The sequence below is a fragment of the Molossus molossus genome, unplaced genomic scaffold (genome assembly GCF_014108415.1).
Source record: "Molossus molossus isolate mMolMol1 unplaced genomic scaffold, mMolMol1.p scaffold_m16_p_13, whole genome shotgun sequence".
NCBI classification, from domain to species: domain Eukaryota; kingdom Metazoa; phylum Chordata; class Mammalia; order Chiroptera; family Molossidae; genus Molossus; species Molossus molossus.
In genome coordinates this window covers 72,846,720-72,864,463 of record NW_023425348.1, presented here as the reverse complement: position 1 = coordinate 72,864,463, position 17,744 = coordinate 72,846,720, and the positions used below count along the sequence as shown (strand labels likewise).

At 62.8% G+C, this 17,744-nt stretch overlaps 1 protein-coding gene across 1 annotated transcript in view; it reads left to right on the top strand.

The window, feature by feature from the left end:
- ABTB2 (ankyrin repeat and BTB domain containing 2) overlaps positions 1-16,141 on the top strand; it is a 167,276-nt gene extending 151,135 nt beyond the window's left edge. Inside the window, exons 5-17 of the mRNA XM_036258268.1 lie at positions 451-616; positions 3,260-3,349; positions 3,856-3,957; positions 5,702-5,798; positions 6,033-6,168; positions 7,666-7,895; positions 9,035-9,213; positions 9,608-9,713; positions 9,924-10,026; positions 10,533-10,623; positions 12,793-12,861; positions 13,439-13,552; positions 14,614-16,141. Coding sequence (XP_036114161.1) covers positions 451-616; positions 3,260-3,349; positions 3,856-3,957; positions 5,702-5,798; positions 6,033-6,168; positions 7,666-7,895; positions 9,035-9,213; positions 9,608-9,713; positions 9,924-10,026; positions 10,533-10,623; positions 12,793-12,861; positions 13,439-13,552; positions 14,614-14,811 — 1,681 coding nt within the window. The 3' untranslated portion in view covers positions 14,812-16,141. The remainder of the gene's footprint in view (positions 1-450; positions 617-3,259; positions 3,350-3,855; positions 3,958-5,701; positions 5,799-6,032; positions 6,169-7,665; positions 7,896-9,034; positions 9,214-9,607; positions 9,714-9,923; positions 10,027-10,532; positions 10,624-12,792; positions 12,862-13,438; positions 13,553-14,613) is intronic.
- The last annotated feature ends 1,603 nt before the right edge of the window (positions 16,142-17,744 follow it).

Below are 17,744 nucleotides of genomic sequence, written 5' to 3'. Positions count from 1 at the left end.
GTCCTTAGTGGGACGGCTTGGTGGCAAGGGGCTCTCCGCCATTTCTTCAGTGCATCTGGGCCTCGCCAAGAAGCCTTGAGGGGAGGCCGAGAGTGGCCTTCTCTGTGCAGAAAGTGTTCCTCCAAGCTCTGTGCCCAAGCCCAGGCCAGGGCTTCCTCCTCGGCAGTCCCGATAGATCAGGTCAGAGGGGACTTTGTTTCCTGGCAGTTGACAGTTACCCAGAGCTCAGAGCACTTCTTTAACACGTTTATAGAACAACAGAATTGTGTGTCCTTCGTGTCACTGAGCTTGACAAGCCAGTCCCTGGTGGTTGAATGGTAGCTCCCAGCCCTTCCCGCCTGCCGTCTGCGTGCCACACGCCCCCGGCACGACGGTCCCGTCTCGTTGAGGGGCGGAGTCCCAGCGGAGTCCACACGCGGTCTCACTCACATCCGGGTCTTTCCTGCACAGACCCGAATGCTGTTTCAGTTCCTTCCGGAGGCTGGATGCCCGAGCTGCTACTGAAAAGTTCAACCAGGACCTGGGTTTCCGCATGCTCAACTGTGGGAGGACGGACCTCATCAACCAGGCGATCGAGGCCCTGGGCCCGGACGGGGTTAACACCATGGACGACCAGGTGCGTTCTGAGAGCCGGGCAGAGGAGTCCGTGGGGGGCGTGCGTGCCGGAGGTGGTGGCACCGTTCTGTATGCCCCAGACCTGAGAGCCCCTCAGCTCTGTGCAGTAAGCAGTGGGCCGCCTCCGGAATCGTACCCTGCCGGCGTGAGGTGGGGTGTCAGCTTGGAGACACCCCAGCAACCTTTGGAAAAACTTTGTGATGGGCATTCTGTTTCCTGTCCCTGGGAGCTGGAGACTGTCACAGGGGGTGCAGGGCTGGGAACGGGCAGAGGGGTCCACTTGATGGCAAGCTGGGCACACTGCCAGCCAGAGCTGGTGAGAGAGCACCTTGCATTGCCCACTGTGCGCCAGGCCCATAGAAATCCTTGCCTTCACTGCGTTCACGTTCTCGTGGGGGAAATCTGTAATAATATAAACAGGTAAAATACAGAGTATTAGTAGGAAGTGCTAAAAAGGGAAAATGAAGCCAGAAAAGGGAGTAGTTACAATTTTGGATAGAATTTAACTTGAGTTCTTGGTTTGCTTTGTTTTGTGTTCTTGCTGTGAATAACACTTACATAGCACTTCCTATGTTCAAGGCATTGCTCTGAGCACTTTGCACCGATTAACTCATTTGGCCTGAAAACAGGGCTATGATGTAGGTACTGTTGTTCTTCCCATTTTACTGATGAGGAAACTGAGGCACAGAGGCGTGGCCTAACCCCAGGTCGCACAACGAGGAAGAAGCAGAGCTGGGACCAGAAGGCCCTGTGCAGTGGGGCTCCCTGCTCTTGACCACTTGGGAATATCCAGCTGGTTTATTAGACGCCACGTTGTAATCACGTGCAGTGCGGACAGGGACACTGGGTGGACGGCCGCCCAGGGGCACGGCAAAGTGAAGTGGCAGCCAGGGTCCGGTACTGCTCTTGGATGAGGTGACGGCATGGCACAGGGCTAACGAGGCTGAAGTGGACTTGGACAGGTGGGCCGGAGCGGCCCCGGAAGGCCTCCTCCTGGGGCTTGAGCCAGGCCTGAGGGAGGGAGGACAGCACTCCAGGGAGGGCGACGATGGGAGCAAGAGCGTGCCGGTGGGATGTAGGTGCACATGCTGGGACAGGAGGACCCTGAGGGCGGGGACAGGGCAGCGGGGAGGTGACGGGCTGGTGTCAGCCCTCCGAGGCTCCTCTGTGAACGCAGCACCAGGGCTTCGTCAGAGCTCGTCCTGGGAGCCGTCCTCCTCCTGGGACCCGGGGCCTGCAGCCTCAGACGCAGCTGGGTTCCAGCGGCCATGTGGTAGCCGTGGCATCCCGGCCCCTCTCGGAGCCTGTTTCTTCACCTCCGACCTGGGGGAGTAGTGCCTGCCCCATAGGCTGTGGGGGCTCGGCCTCTGGCACATGCTAAGTGCTCAATGAATCGTCATCCGTGTCCATGTGGTGATGACGGTGATTACCCCTGAAGTCCGTTGGCCTCCTCGCAGTCCCGAGTACAACGGGCCTGGCACACACCAGCTCCTCCTCACAGGCCTCTCGCTGCTTTAAGCTCCAAATCGTGTGCAGATGTGTGCAGATGTGTGCAGAGACAGGCATGGCGGGGGCACAGCCAAAGGCCGCGCTGTGGCGGTCGGCTTCTCTCTAAATGCCCAGCCCTGTTCGTCCCCTCGGCGTTGGCATTTATACGGGGACCTGTGGGTAAGCAGCCCTCCCGCCCATGATTGATCTCGGGCCATTTCTTTATCTCTGGGCATGAGGCAAGGATTTATGAGGTAAGGAGATCTTGTCCACACACAAATAACCTCATAAATAACCGCGCGGGCTCGACGAGCGCCTGCCAGGATCCAGCTGGGGAACAACTCTTCCCACCGCAGCCTTCGCTGCTACTGGCCCCGGAGACAGCGTCCGGCCAGGAGGCAGCCGTCCGCCACCCTCCTGAGCGCGGGGGCACTGGGCCCAGCTCTCCGCGCTTCTCGGTAGCAGGAACCGCGACAGTGAAGCTGTCCACCTTCCGCGGGGTGGGCTCCACAGCCCGTGGGCCTGGGTTTGGTCCGACTTCTACTGCTCGTTGTGAGGCCAGGGCAAGTGAACCCCCTCTCTGCGCAATGCTCCTCATCTGTGCGATGGGGGTGATCGCAGGGCCTCCCTCCTAGGGGTGTTAGGGCGATTAACTGAGATAATGCCTGTGAACCACTTCGGTGACCTACGTGCCCTGGATGGTTGGGACACGGCAGTGCAATATAGCAGCAGCCACGGCACTATTTTAATTACTTAGCTCGGTCAAGGTAAGTTTTCTCTGTCCTGAGCACCGTAAGCACCGTTACTCACACTCTTTACAACAACCCTGTGCGGTAGATACGGTTGCTGTTCCCATTCTAAAGATGAAGAAACCGAGGCCCAGAGAGGTGCACGTTACTTTATACCAAGTGTACAGCCCCCATGACAGAGATGGCCTTGCACCCCAATCTGGCTACACGCCTGCGCTGCTCCCCCCCCCCCCCGGCGTCCTGCAGTGCTCGGGGACACGTCCCCCTCACTTCAGGTGCAGGACTGCTCTGGATGAGTGGCGGGGGTAGGGGCACACTCGGATCCGCGATTTCCGGGGCAGAGGCCTGTGGAATGTGTGTCCTCATGTTCTGCGTCGACAGTTGACATCTGCCTTTGGTCCATGCAGGGGATGACGCCACTGATGTACGCCTGTGCTGCTGGGGACGAAGCAATGGTCCAGATGTTGATTGATGCCGGAGCGAACTTGGACATCCAGGTGCGTAAGCCCCACGGAGCCGCACCTGGGCCCCTCCCCATCGAGAGGACACCCCAGGGTCTCTGCCAGCCATGCTGCACGCGGGGTGCAGTGTTTTGAACAACAGATGCATGGAGATCACCGTTAGCAGAGATTTGGGCTTTCTGAGAGGGGGTGTGCTGGGGGTGGTGGTGGAAAGAACGGCCATGATTCTGCTACTGAAGCACCTTTTGCCTTTTACCAACCTGACCCCCAGCCACCCCTACCATCCCCAAGGCTTCTAGCTCTGCTTCCCCGAAGGCGGAAAGTGCCCCCTCCGCCCAGGGCAGACATGACTAATTGAACATCCTTTTGAGCCTGTCACGTGGTGCTCCCGGCAGACATGGCCAATGGAACGCGGAAAGTGCCCGAGCTGATTCCTAGTCACCGTGCCTGCAGGGTGCCCCTTCGCTCACTCAGTGGCCTGCGTGCCCTGCCCAGGAATGTCACTGACCCGGGAACCCTGACCGTCTGTGGTACTTCCCCAGGTTCCAAGCAGCTCTCCCAGGCACCCCTCCACGCACCCCGACAGCCGGCACTGGACCGCGCTGACGTTTGCTGTGCTGCACGGACACATCTCCGTGGTTCAGGTGAGCTCGGGCCGGTGCGCAGTGTCCTCCGCCTGCCGGGCCGGCCGGGCCCCGCACACAGCCCCAGCCTCAGTGAGTGGGCCGCTGCCTCCGATCGAGCTGGGCAGAGGCCCTCCTGGCTTGTCTCAGGGGAGGGCTTCAGTGTGGGCTTAGGTGTGGGATTTCAGGAACAAGCCCCAGGTCCAGGCGGCCGGGCCTGCCTGCGGGGTGTCTCGCGGGCCTGCCGCAATCTGTGCGGGCGCAGTGCTCTCCCGACCACCCTTCCGGCCCTTGCTTTCCCCACTCCCTCCCGAGCTCCCCGCGGCCGCCTCTGTCCTGGGCCTCCCCTCCCCACTGACAGCACGCCCCCATCCCTGAGGTGCGACTCGGCGGGCACAGCTCAGCTGTCGAGCCAGCCGAGCCATTGCTGGCACCGTGGCCGGGCAGCTGTGGCTGGTTTAGGCCCAGAAGCGGGAGCTGTGGGCAGAGCAGCATCCAGCCCCGGCCGAGGCACCGGCCACATTGCCGCTGCCTCCCAGACTCCTCGGTTCCTCAGGCCACTGGGACCGACTGACGGACACTCCTTCCCGGGAGTTCATGTAGCGTCCTCGCTGTGCACGGGGATAAGCCCTCTGAGGGCAGGGTCCGGTCTGGCTCATTATCACCATCACAGCCCTGGCCTGTGGCAGGGACTCAGTGAGCGGTGGTGACCAGGCCGGCCGCCACATCCTGCCCTCCTAAGGCTCTGAGCAAAGTTCAACCGAGCCCAGACTGCTGCGGGCATGCGCCCCAGACGGGCCTGGTCTGGTGCCCAGTTTCACCTTGATGGGCAGCCCTCCGCCGCCGCCTTGGTTACTGGCTCCCACGGTGGGGCCCTGACTGGCTTCTGACAATAGTCTCCAGCTGACAGCACCCCCTGCTCCCCACACACTGGAGTGGAGCTCAGAGGTCAGCCTGGCCCCACACCTGGTCTCCAGGTGAGGGGCAGGTGGGGTTTCCCCGAGATTGCCAGACACAGGCTCTGAGGAGGGTTTGGTCTCCAGAAACCTGGGAGGGATGGAAGGTGGCTCCCTCCAGAGCAGCCGGTCGGGAAAGGTGAGACGGAGCCGAAAGTCACCTGGCAGAGCAGGGCAGACGCCACCCCTGCCCCAAGGCCCAGCTGGCCCAGCTCCGCTGGAACTGCCTGGTATCTGTTAACCCGTGTGTCCCCTGGCAAGGCCTGCCCCTGCCAGGCACCAAGCTGTGCCAGAGCCGCCAGCTCCCAGCTTTGGGTAGCTCACTGACCCTCTGACGAGAACCCTAAAAGCCACTAGTTACTGAGCCCCTGTGGAGAGGTTCATACCATTTCACTGAATCCCCAACAATGCTACGAGGCAGTCCTCTCCCCATTTTCGGATGAGGAAGACTGAGGCTCGGAGTTGAGGTGCCGGCCCCACGTGGCTCACTGGCCGTGTGGCCTGCATTAGCCCTCAGCTCCAACACCTGTGCCTTCCCCAGCACCTCTGCTGCCTCCCCGCGCCTCAGTTTCCCCAGCAGACTGGAGGAGAGGCTGAGGAAGGCCGCTGCAGGGGTGGCCCGGAGGCCCACAGCTTGGGGCGGGGCCCACGGCCACAGAGCGAAGGAAGGACTCTAGAAGCCTGGGGCCTGAGGGGAGCCTGGGGTTCTGCAGTTCTGGTTCCCTGGGTGAGCCAGGTCAAGTCCGTCCCCCCAGCCTCCTGGTGCACCCCCCAGTCCCCGCATGCTCACGTGTCCTGTGCCCCGACAGCTGCTGCTGGATGCCGGCGCCCACGTGGAGGGCGCGGCGGTGAGCGGCGGGGAGGACAGCTACACGGAGACGCCCCTGCAGCTCGCCTCTGCGGCTGGTAGGTGCAGGGCTGCCCTGCCCGGCGAGGGTCCCCGGCTGCCCTCGGCTTCACCTGGCCCTCCCCACTGCGGCACCCACCTGGAGTGACATTTGGCCTTGACACCCCCCCCCCGGGCCTCTGGGGACCCCTCTGGCCCCACCCACCCGCGTTCTGCCCAGCGCGGTGCCCAGGCAGGCCCGGCGGAGGGGCACGTAGTGGACGGGAACATCCTCAGTCCACCTTGTCTTTCAGGGAACTACGAGCTGGTCAGCTTGTTGCTGAGCCGAGGCGCTGACCCCCTCCTCAGCATGCTCGAGGCCAACGGCATGGCCTCCTCCCTCCATGAGGACATGAACTGCTTCAGCCACTCCGCCGCCCACGGCCACAGGTACCGCCGGGGCTCCTGCCCCTGACGTGGGGGCAGCAGACAGGTCTCGGGATCCCCAGCGGGGAGCAGGAGAGCTTGGCTGGGAATCTTTCCGGACGTGGGTGGGGGCTGCAGAGGGGCAGGGCCCAGAGACGCTGGGTGGCGGCACGGAGAGGCCCCACAGCCGGTCCCCAGCAGACCCGGACTGGAGCCTGGGCTCCTGACCCCCAGGGCCGGCCCCCCGTTTCCCATAAGACTCTGCCCTGCAGCTGCGGGGGGCCCCTCCGGGCCAGGTCCCTTCCATGCGGTGTTCTCGGGAGCCGCAGCGCTCCAGACGCTTCCACACAGCATATGGCTCGGCCACGAGAGGCCGGCAGCTCTGTGGGAACCCCGGCCTGCTCCAGGAGCAGATGGTGGGCCTTGCCGGGGGCCAGGCCTGCCCAGGGGTGTGATGGGGCAGCAGCAGGCTGAGACCAGAGCCATGGGGCAGCTCGGGGGGACAGAGGGAGACAGAAAGGGGGTTATTAGAAGGCAGAGAAGGGCAGGTGGACCCTACTTCCCGTTCCAAACACTGTTCTCAAAGCCGGACTGTGCCCGTGCTGTGGGCCCCTCCCCAGAAGGCTTTCCTCTATACCTTCTGCTGACCGGTCCCCACTCTCCCACCTCGACGGGCCTTGCCTCCAGCTACCACCGGGCACTGCGGCCTCTCTCCACCCAGCGCCCATGTCCCCCTGCAGCCTCCTCACCCTGCGTGGAGATGGCTGTCTGCTCCCGGTTCTCACCCTCTGGAGTGACCCGGGTCCTGCGGGAGGTCTCTGGGCCATGAGCTTAGCTGCCTGGCGCAGCCGGGCCTCTATCAGGGAAGGAAGGGGTGTGAGGAGGGGGCTGGGCAGGTGCTGGGAAGAGGGTCAGCCCCCTGGCGAACTTGGGGGCTGCCCGTGCCTCAGCCCCCTGAGTCCCAAGCCACAGGATGACAGACAGGGCCTGGGCTGACTCCTGCCCAGCGGGACCCTAAGTTGTATCCGTCACCCGTGACCGGCAGTGTTCATGGGCTCTCACGGGGTCAGGTGTAGCGTTCCACACGTTCACGTGTGTGGCGAGTTCTGTGACGTTGTCACGTTCTGAAGGGATCAGCAGGGGCAGGGCCAGGCTCAGGCACTTTGCAGTGAGAGCCGGGCGCTCAGGACTGCTCGAGGCGTCACGGGGAGGGGAGCCGCCCGTGTTCTCCAGACAAGCACCCGGGGCTCACAGTGGAGCCGCCTGTCTGAGAACACAGGGTGGCAGAGCCCGCCTGGCCCGAGCCGCGACTTCGCTGCCGTCCCCGGATGGCAGAAGGGCAAGGTCTCCGGCACCCTCCCCGCCTCGCCCAGGCCCCTGCCAAGCCCCTGGCTGGGGAAGACCATGAGCACTTGGTGCCCGCAGGTGTCCCAGCAGGCCGCGGGGCACTGGAAGGCAGCGCAGCGGACACAGCCCTGGCGGGGACCTCAGGCAGCACCCCCTCTGCCCCTCGGCCCGCAGGAACGTCCTGAGGAAGCTGCTGACGCAGCCGCAGCAGGCCAAAGCGGACGTGCTGTCCCTGGAGGAGATCCTGGCCGAGGGTGTGGAGGAGAGCGACGCGTCCAGCCAGGGCAGCGGCAGCGAGGGGCCTGTGCGGCTGAGCCGGACCCGCACGAAGGCTCTGCAGGAGGCCATGTACTACAGCGCGGAACACGGCTACGTGGACATCACCATGGAGCTGAGGGCCCTGGGTGAGGCCACAGGGCGCGTGTCCACGCACACAGGCGTGTGTTCTGCTCTTCAGCGCGCCAGGGGGCCGGGCACACAGGCCTCGGAGCAGGCCTGGGGGTGGATGGCCAGGGCGGAGCTGCCGAGCCTCAGGCCGTTCCTCGGCAGGGACTGTTCAGCTCAGGGCCCCAGCCCTCCACCCTCCCTGATCATGGCTCTGGGCAGTGTAGCGCTGTCTGTCGTAGGAGGAGTCAACATGTCTGGTCGGCTAGATCCGCTCCTGTCCCTCGGCCAGCCTTTCACTCCTTAGGTGTGTGGACTTCCCCCACCCCGGGGAGGCTGGTCACAGGCAGGCCTGGGTGAGATGCCAGCCGTCCACGTTAGCGAGCGCTGATGATCTCGCCTGAGGGGGACGTCGGGACAGGAAGCACAGGGCCCGGTGCCCGCTCACCTGAGCACGCGCAGGGCCACACACCCCGGCGCCGGAGCGAGAGAGCAGGGGCCACTCCGGCTTCTCCTGTTTCCACCTCCCACATTCTGCCCTGAAAAGGCTTCTGAAAAAGCACTAAGCCACTACAGGGGGGTATCAGCCTGACGCCGCAGTGGCCTCGGGACATCGCGGCCCTCGCAGTAGTTCGCCTTGCTCGCAGCCGCTGGCCCTCCGGGGAGCTGGGAACAGCAGTGTGACGCTCACGGACACCGCGACCTGGGCGCCCCAGAGCCGTGTGATCGGACAGGGTGTATCAGGCTCCTAGACAGGCGTGGGGCCCATGTCCTGCTTGTAATTAATGGGTCTTCCCCAGTAGGTAATTCCAGGCCCAGCAAGCAGGGGCCAGGGCGGCCCCAGGCGGAGCCGGCGGCTTTAGAGCCGGGCGCCAGCACTTGGGCTGCAGCCGTTCCTCCCCTCGTCGGAGGCCCTGGAGGCCCCTGACCGCCCGGGGGGCCTGGAGGCCCCTGACCGCCCGGGGGGCCTGTCGGGGAGCCGATGCTCTCCTCCCATGGCTATGCCGAGGGGGTACTCAGCATGCAGGGATGGGGTGCAGGCGCGGGCGGGGTGGGAGGGGTGCTGAGAGCGCCTGCCAGGAGACGGGGTCCGGGTGGGATGGGCCCGGGTCTGTGCAGGGCGGGCCTGCGAGGCCTGACTGCCCCCCTCCCGGCCCAGGCGTCCCCTGGAAGCTGCACGTCTGGATCGAGTCCCTGCGGACCTCCTTCTCCCAGTCGCGCTACTCGGTGGTGCAGAGCCTGCTGCGGGACTTCGGCTCCATCAAGGAGGAGGAGTACAACGAGGAGCTGGTGACCGAGGGCTTGCAGCTCATGTTCAACATCCTCAAGACGAGCAAGGTGAGTGCTGCCGGCGAGTTCCCGCCCAAGCCCCAGAGCCCCGCGTCCCAGAGCCTGCAGACCTGCCCCGGGCCATGAGACAGACGCACAGGTAGACAGACGCGAGGACACCCCCACACAGACGGTGACACAGGTACCCTCGCGCACAGGCTTGCACCGCCTGGCCGCAGAGGGCAGAGGCCGTGCATCTGTCTGGACTGGAGCCTGGCCATAAAAGCAATTTGGAGACTCAGTGGTGAAGGAACAGGCATCTCTTGCCAAGGCAGATCCAGGAGGAACAAAGACAGAGCAGCTCGAATCCTGGCCTGGACTTTTGAAATCAGCCTGACGTATCTTCAGCTGCAAACAGACGGCCACAGCAGGCGGGCTAACAGCCTCTGCTTCTCGCCCACAGAACGACTCGGTCATCCAGCAGCTGGCTGCCATCTTCACGCACTGCTACGGCAGCAGCCCCATCCCCAGCATCCCCGAGATCCGGAAGACCCTGCCGGCCAGACTAGGTGCCAGCCTCCCTGCCTGCGGCCACCTGCCTCGTGGGCTTCCAGATCCCCCCCCCTCGCCCTCCCGCCCTCCCCTCGCCTGTTCCCCTTTCCCCTTTCCAGTGCCAGGGCCCTGGTCTGTTCCTCTGTTCCTCCCCTTCCTGTCCCCCGGCCCACTCCCCCCCAGGTGGCTCCTCCGTCATTTCCCTTCGTTCTTCCCTTTCGGTACAGATCCTCACTTTTTGAACAACAAGGAGATGTCAGATGTGACCTTCCTAGTGGAAGGAAAGCTGTTTTATGCCCATAAAGTCCTGCTGGTGACAGCTTCAAACAGGTAGGTGCCAGCCTCCCGGTGACAGGTGTGCTGAGAACAGGCGGGGCCACGCCTGCAGCCTCTGCCCCTTGGAAGGCAGCACATGGCAACAGAGCCCCAACCCTCACTGGGCACATCACACAGCAACAGAGCCCTTGACCCCCACCGGGGGCACGAGCCAGGGGGACAGAAGGGATGGGACCCCGAGTTCTCCAGGAGCACTGAGATTCTGGTCAAGTTTTTGCTCTTGATGATCAGAAAACAAAGTTTCTGGAAGGAGAAGCGTCAGTTTTCCGGCCACAGGGGTCATGGTCATTCAGCTGGGGGCGGGGGTCAGGACAGGGTTGGCCCGGCTGACAGCCTGGGGTGCTGGGACACGTCACTCACTGAGAATTATTTCGGGAGCGTGGCAGTCATTTGTAAGTCCCTCCGCCTCCCGGTGCCAGTCGGGTGATGGATGGTGCCGTCACGCGCGGCAACGGAGTCGGTCACGGTAAAGACCTGCCTGCTCCGTCTCCTTGCCGCAGGTTCAAGACGCTGATGACCAATAAATCAGAGCAAGATGGCGACAGCAGCAAAACCATTGAGATCAGCGACATGAAGTACCACATCTTTCAGGTGTGTGGATGCAGTGCTGCACGCTCTTGGGGGGATGCCTTCTCCCCCAGGAGCCGGTACGTCTGGGCCGCGGGTGCAGAGTCGGTCACGGTCTCCCCCTCCGTCCGCAGGCCCTTGCTCTGCGGCAGCAGTGGTGAGGGTTGGAGCGGTGGGGTTGGAGCTTCGGAGCCTGTCTCACAGGTCGTGAGCTCTAACCCCTGGACGAGGCGTCTGGGCAAACGGACAGACGTGTAAGGACAGGCAGACGCCACCCTTGTGCGTGAGCTCCCGCAGCACGGGCACTGCCCGAGCGCCTGTTGGACCCCCGAGGTGGGTGGTGTGCCCCCCCAGGTGGACACACTGGCCACGGCTGCACCAGCCTCCCGGGTCGCGCCAGCCAAGCAGAAAAGGCCGTGCCGATTCCTTCCTGGTTGTGGAAGAGCAGGGTCAGGTCCTTTGATCTGCTTTGGAGAATATTGGAGGTTACGTAATGGAAACTCCACAGGCTGGCTGCCAGTCGTGGCCGACGAGGTCTGGAGGAGAAGGCTGGGACCGCAGCCGCACCCCAGCTGAGGGCTCCTTTCTGCAAAGTGGCAACTCGAGGTCTCTAGGCTGTGTGGTGGGCTCTGGGCTGCAGGGGTGCCCACTGGGGGCTGAGACTGAGGTCCAGAAGCAACTAGTGTGAGGCCCCGCCCCGCAAGGACAGGCTCGTGACCTCACGGGAGAGACCCGTCTCCCAGAAGCCCAGGAAGGCCCATCTAAAATGGCTTAGTCTCCCTCACGCTCCCTTGAGTCAGTCACGGGTGCTAGGGAGGTGGCAGCCAACAGGGCAGGGCCCTGTGCTCCAGGGCAATGGACCCTGCCTGGGGCCTGTCCGACGGCAGCCGCCAGCCTGCCTGCCCGCCCCAGCTCCCTCAGCAAGGCTCCCAGGGAGCAATTCGAGGCTGACCTCTCTGGCTCCTGCATTCGGGTGACCTCAGGGCACCACAGACGGCTGGGCCTTGCTCAGAGCAGCTCTCCAAACTAGCAGGAGGCTGCCACTGCGTCTCCCAGCCCAGGGGGCTGCCCTGAGGCCATCTCTCCGGAAGACTCCTGGGAGATTTTACCTGCTCCATTCCCAGCCCTGGCCCAGGGGCTTTAGCCTGATTGTCCACAGCTGTCCTGCGGGTCCCAGCATGGTGGGGGTGTGGAGGGACAGGCGCACGTGTAATGAGTTAATGAGTGGTAGATTGCCATGCTCCTCCGTGGGGAGGGACTGATGTCTCCAGGAACTGCCAGGCCACCTCCCTGCCCCTCTCCCCAGAGGCTGGGCTCCTTCCCGAGACCCTCTGGGGCCTCTTCCAGCCTGGGGCCCGTCCTAACGGAGCCCGGCTGTGCCCGCTGGAGCTGTTTACTGGGGCACTTGCCAGTTCTTCGCTGGGGCTGTTTCTTCAGCCAACCAAGGACATTTTTCTTTCTCCAGCTGGGAACCTCCCCAGGCTCCAGCGATGGCAGTTTGTAACTTAGAACTCAGCAGAACTGAACGTAGTTCCCCCCCCCCCCAATCCTGGACCACCTCCTTCGGAATCCAGGACCCTGACTAGGTGGGCTAGTCAGCTAGGTGACCTCTGGCCTGGGCTAGCGGCTCTGTGCTCTCCAGGGGAACAAGCAAGCCCAGGAGGGCACAGGGTCTGGCTGTCCCCTCCACAGGGGGTCCAGACACAGGGAAGCAGAGGCGGCTGCTGAGGGTGGCCAGTTAGACTCTCGACCCTCAGAGCCCTCTCCCTCCCTCCCAGCCCCATACTTAGAATTTAGGCAGGAGGAATGACCACACCTGGTGCCTGGAAGGGCTCTGGGGTGGGAGTCAGGGACCTGAGTGACCAGCCACCTCGGCGTCCCTCCTCTGGCCTGTTTCCCCGCTGTGAACAGCCTCTTCCCTCCTGGGCTCGAGGCTGTCATGAGGCTCGAGAGGAACCCTCCATGGAAGGTGGCTGGTCCTACACGCAGGAAGTCCAGGGAGAAAGATCTCGGGGTCGACTTCTAGAAGCTGCATTCCAGGGCAAACACAGACACTTGTCTCAGCCTGAGCGGGAGTTGGAGGACCTGCAGGCGTCACACGCAGAGGGACGTGGGCGTGGGGGGCCCATGGGGAGCAGCCGGAGTGGCGCTCTGGGTCCCTTCGGCATTCACACAGGCCTCCTCCCACTGCAGATGATGATGCAGTACCTGTACCACGGAGGGACGGAATCCATGGACATCCCTACGGCCGACATCCTGGAGGTGAGGCCTGGCCGGTGTGGCTGGGCACGGGGCCCACCTGTCCGCGTCGCCCCCTTCCCCCTGCCTGTCTCTCGAGCCCGAGACACCTGCCGGGTCTCAACGTGCTTTCTGAGAGACAGAGAAGAAGGCAGCCTCTGAGGACCTGGTGGTTCCCTGCTGCGCCCTTTTCTTTGGGTGACAGGAAGGGCCACTCTGAGGGGCTGGGGAACGGCGCAACTAGAGAGCCCGACCCGGCCACACGCAGGGGTCAGAAAGGGACTCCCCAGTGGGAATGGAGGCCCAGGAGGCTCGGAAGACACGGGGCCTCCCCTTCACCTATGCACAGCTCAGGAAACGGACCTGCTGCTGCCTGGGCACCCGGCCAGGGGTCCGTAGACAAAGCGTGTAGCTTAGAGTCGAAGACTTCCTGAGGTCAGACACCCCAGCCTACATCTGTCCCCCATCCTGTGCCGCCGGGGAGTCCCAGCAAATGCTGAGTGGGCCTAGACTGGCCCTGCCGCCGCGGGTGGGCCCCGAGGGCGGGAAGCAGCAGGGTACGCACCGTCCCCAAGGCTGCCTTCGCCTTCGCCTCCGCCAGCTGCTGTCGGCCGCCAGCCTGTTCCAGCTGGACGCCCTGCAGAGGCACTGCGAGATCCTGTGCTCCCAGGCCCTCAGCGTGGAGAGCGCCGTGAGCACCTACAAGTACGCCAAGGTGAGGACCGCAGGGGCCCCGGCTTGGGGGTGCCACCAGGCTCGGGGCCTGGGCAGATGGCTGATAGGCCCGAGTCCAGTCCACAGCCCGTTCTCTGTCACTGTCACCGTCCCTGTCTCAGCAGTGGCATGAGCACCCGCTCAGATCCAGTTACATGGGACTTTTCCAGAAGAAGCTCCCACGTCTGGGCCACTTCCCTCCACCGCCACGGTCCCCACCTGCCCGGCCGCCGGGCCTCCCCCCATGGCCTGGCTCTCTCCCTGTCCAAAGCCTCCTTGGAAAGTGGGAAACCACCTCCCTCCTCTCCTTGAACCCTCCGCGGGTTTCCACCGCCTCCGGACTGAATAAAGCCCCTCCTGTACGCTACCGGCCCAGGCCCTGCCCTCATCTCTTCCTCCGGGGGCTCCTTCCGGCTGCTCCAACCTGCTGGTTTCCCCAGGCCGCCCGGTCACCTGCGCCTCGTCCCTCCCAGCACTGACCACTGGGCGGTCACCTTGCTTGTTTGGGTCCTTAGCTTCCCTGTCTCCCCCAAACTAGGACATTGGCTCTGAGCGTGACCTCAGAACCGCACCCAGAGGAGTCGCTCGGTGTCCGAGGAGATGGTCACTGAGCGTGTGCCCCGGGCACACCTGTGCCGGCCGCTGCGCACCTGGCAGTGGACAGTCCCTGGGAGCGTCCCGTCCCATGGGGATAACTGCCTTTCTTTTTTTTTTCTTTTCTTTATTGATTTGAGAGAGAGGAAGGGAAAGGGAGAGAGAAACACCGATGAGAGAGAACATCGACTGGCTGCCTCCCGCATGCCCCCCACTGGGGACTGTGCCCACAACCTGGGCATGTGCCCTGACCAGGAATTGAACCTGCAACCCCTTGGTGCCTGGGTCCCGCTCAGCCACTGAGCCACAGCAGCCGGGCAGATAACCGCCTTTCAGCAGACCCCCCCCACGGGACTCAGGCGCAGCTGGGATTAGATAGGGGGGTCGCTGAAGCTGCAGAGACAGGGCATGCGTGCCTCCCCCGCCTCGGCCTGTGGGTCTCACCCTTCTCCCCCCCCCCCCCCCCAGATCCACAACGCCCCGGAACTGGCCCTGTTCTGTGAGGGCTTCTTCCTCAAGCACATGAAGGCCCTGCTCGAGCAGGACTCCTTCCGGCAGCTCATCTACAGCCGCAGCAGCAAAGTGCAGGGCCTGGACCCGCTGCAGGACCTGCAGAGCACCCTGGCCGAGCGCGTGCACTCTGTCTACATCACCTCCCGCGTGTGAGGCGGCGGGGCAGCTGCTGAGCACCCGCCCCTCCGGGCCAGGGCTGTCTCCAGGCACCTCGGGGTGGGAAAGGCTGGGAGCAGGTGCTTCGGGGCGTCTGGACCACTGCGTAGCCAGGGCCCCGCTGGGCAGGGCTGGTTCTAGGACCTCTTGGAGCCAGACACCGGGGCTGTTTCTCCCCCTCCCCAGACATCCTCTAGGTCAGTCTGTCCTTGGGAGTCAGATGTGCCCTGAGCCCACCTGTCACTGGGCAGCCCCACCCTCCTCCACCCCTTTTGCCAGAGCAGTTCACTCAACCAGTAATGGGCAAAGGGTAGCTGTAGGCAAAGGTGGCCCTCCCCTCCTCCACTATGTGCACCCTGAGAGCCACTGGGTACTCACCCTGTGCGCCCCTCCTCCCCTGAGGTCAGCAGCTGACCCCGACTCTACCCTAATCAGCTTCCAGTGATGCTCCCATTTCCCGGGCCTTCGTGAGCTCAGACTGTCCCAGCTGGGCTCAGGGCACCCTATGAAAGTGTAGAATGTATACTGCCTGGGCCCCAGGCCATTTCATTCCAAAGGTAGTGTTTGTCCTCAGTGTCAAATCTCTGAGCTGACTCTTCCGAGTCGTGCCTTTGAAGGCTTGCCGGGGCCTCCAGGGGCCTGGGGACGCCTGCGCAGTCACTGTGAGTTCCACTGTCTTTGGTATCTGGGCCTAGAGAGCCTCCTTTGGGGACCACCAACCTGCTCCGTTGGTGGTGAAGGCAGCTCTCCAGGTGGCAGGGGTGCATGCAGGGGCCTGGCGGCCTCAGCTTTTGTTGCTGTTGGGTTTTGGGGCCAGTGTCAAGGGGTCGATTCTGATACCTTAGGCCTCGGGTCAGGCTGCCTCTGTGGGCTGGGGAGCAGGGCACACACTTCTCACGGGGACTTGGGGCTTGGGGAGCTAAGGGACAGGGCATCGTAGAGGGAAGGGCTGGGGAACAGGCAACATCTGCAGGCTCCAGGCTCCACTGGGGTGGAGACAGCGTCAGGCCTGAACACTGGTCATATCTATGGACCAGACACGGGGGGCGTTCCGGACAGCTGACTCTGGGTGTAGCCTTCCTGAGCTGTCTGGCTGCACCTTAGAAACTATTTATTCACCAAAAGTCCTGGGCACCTCAGGTGGTGTCACTTTGGTCACCTTGAAAAGCCCCTGGGGGCTTGCAATCCTGGAAAATATTTTCAACTGGCTGCTTGAGCTGGATGTACAAAGGAAGAGGTGTTATTTTATTGCTGTAATATTGTATGATACTGTAACTATACATTAATGTCACTTATTGTAAATGTACTATGGTTTTATTAACAATAAATACTCGTTAACAATGACCTTGGCCTTGTTGCTTCTGGCCGAGTTGCTCAGAGGTCAGAGCTGGCTCCCTGGGGGCTCCTGTCCCAAAGAAAGGAAGGGACCCCCCCTCCCCCACCAAAAGGTATGCTGTGGCCACTCCCTGCGCCTCACCCAGGACCTGAGCCCTGGTCCGACCCTCGCCAAGCCCGTGGCAGGGAGCAAGAGCTTCGCTTGCTGGGCCTGTGCCTGCCTCTTCTGTCCCACGAGGTAGCTGATCGTATGACGTAATAGTTCCCATTTGTTAAGCACTGTGACCATTAGGCTGGACAGAAAAGGTGTCTGCATGGAGGGACCAGGGCCTGATGCAGGAATAAGACACCTGTCACGGGTTTAGGGGATTTTCTGATCTTCCCTGAGCCCAGACCCCTCGTCCCAGCCCTAAGGTGGGAGCTGTTGTTGGGAATAACCTTAACAGTTGTTTGCAAACTCGTGCATAGTCCAAACCTGTGTGGCCCAGTGAGTGGGGCAGGGCTGTCTCCATCCAGCTCTGGCCTGATGACGAGGCACCTGTCCCTTGGTGGCTGCTGCCTCCGGAACCTGCGGTGCCACCTGGTAATGGAGGGAGGACAGCGAGCCAGTGACTCAGGCCCAAGGGTTTTCCAGACCAGTTATAGTTTGTTCCAGGTGCAGAGTCCAGGGGTTCCCGCCTGTAGACGAGAGGAAAAGAAATTGCTAAGGTCACTGGGAATACTGACCTAGTGGCTGTGGGAACTGGGGGAAACGAAGACCTCATGGGGTCTGGACAAGAGAAGGCCTGTAGCCCAGCTTTGCTGGGTGGGGCCCAGGTGGGGCAGCTAGAGGCCCAGCCTGGGGCCCTGGCCATGGTGGGGGGGGGGGGGGCCTGAATGGACACATGGCGCCCTCTGGGGGACAGAGGGAGGAGGTGCACCCAGTAGCACCACTGTCCTAGCAGAGGCCCTGTGAGGGGAGTTTGAGGGGTTGCCCCTCCCCAGCTGCAGGAGCTACCCTCGGGGGTCTGTGTCCACCCTCCCCACAAGTCCCCCCACCTCTACAGGAGGCCTGTCAACTCCCCAGCCTAAATGGCAAGATCCAGTTGCAAGCTGGCTCTGGACTGAGCTCAGCCATTCCCTTTCCTCTTCTGGAGGGAAGGGCAGGTTAAAGGGAGGGTGAGAGACGGCGGGACCCTTCGAGTCTGCTCGGAGCAGGAACACAGTCTTGCAAAAGCACTTAAAATAATAACTAGGCCCTGGCCGGTTTGGCTCAGCAGTTAGAGCGTCGGCCTGCGGTCCAGAGAGACCCGGGTTTGGTTCCCGCTGAGGGCGCGTACCTCGGTTGCAGTTTGTCCCCGGCCCTGGTCGGTTGTGCGGGTGGCGGCCACTCGATGTGTCCCTTTCACATCGATGATTCTCTCTCTCTCTCTGTTCCTCTCTCTCCCTCCCACTCTACCTGAACAAAAAATGGAAAAATGTCCTGGGGTGAGGATAAAAAAAAATAATAATAACTAGAAAGAACTGACATTCTTCCAAGGGGCTAGGAAACTACAACGGAAATAGGGGTGCTCATCTTACCTCATCCTGGCCGCCAGGCCTCCTCGGGGTCACTG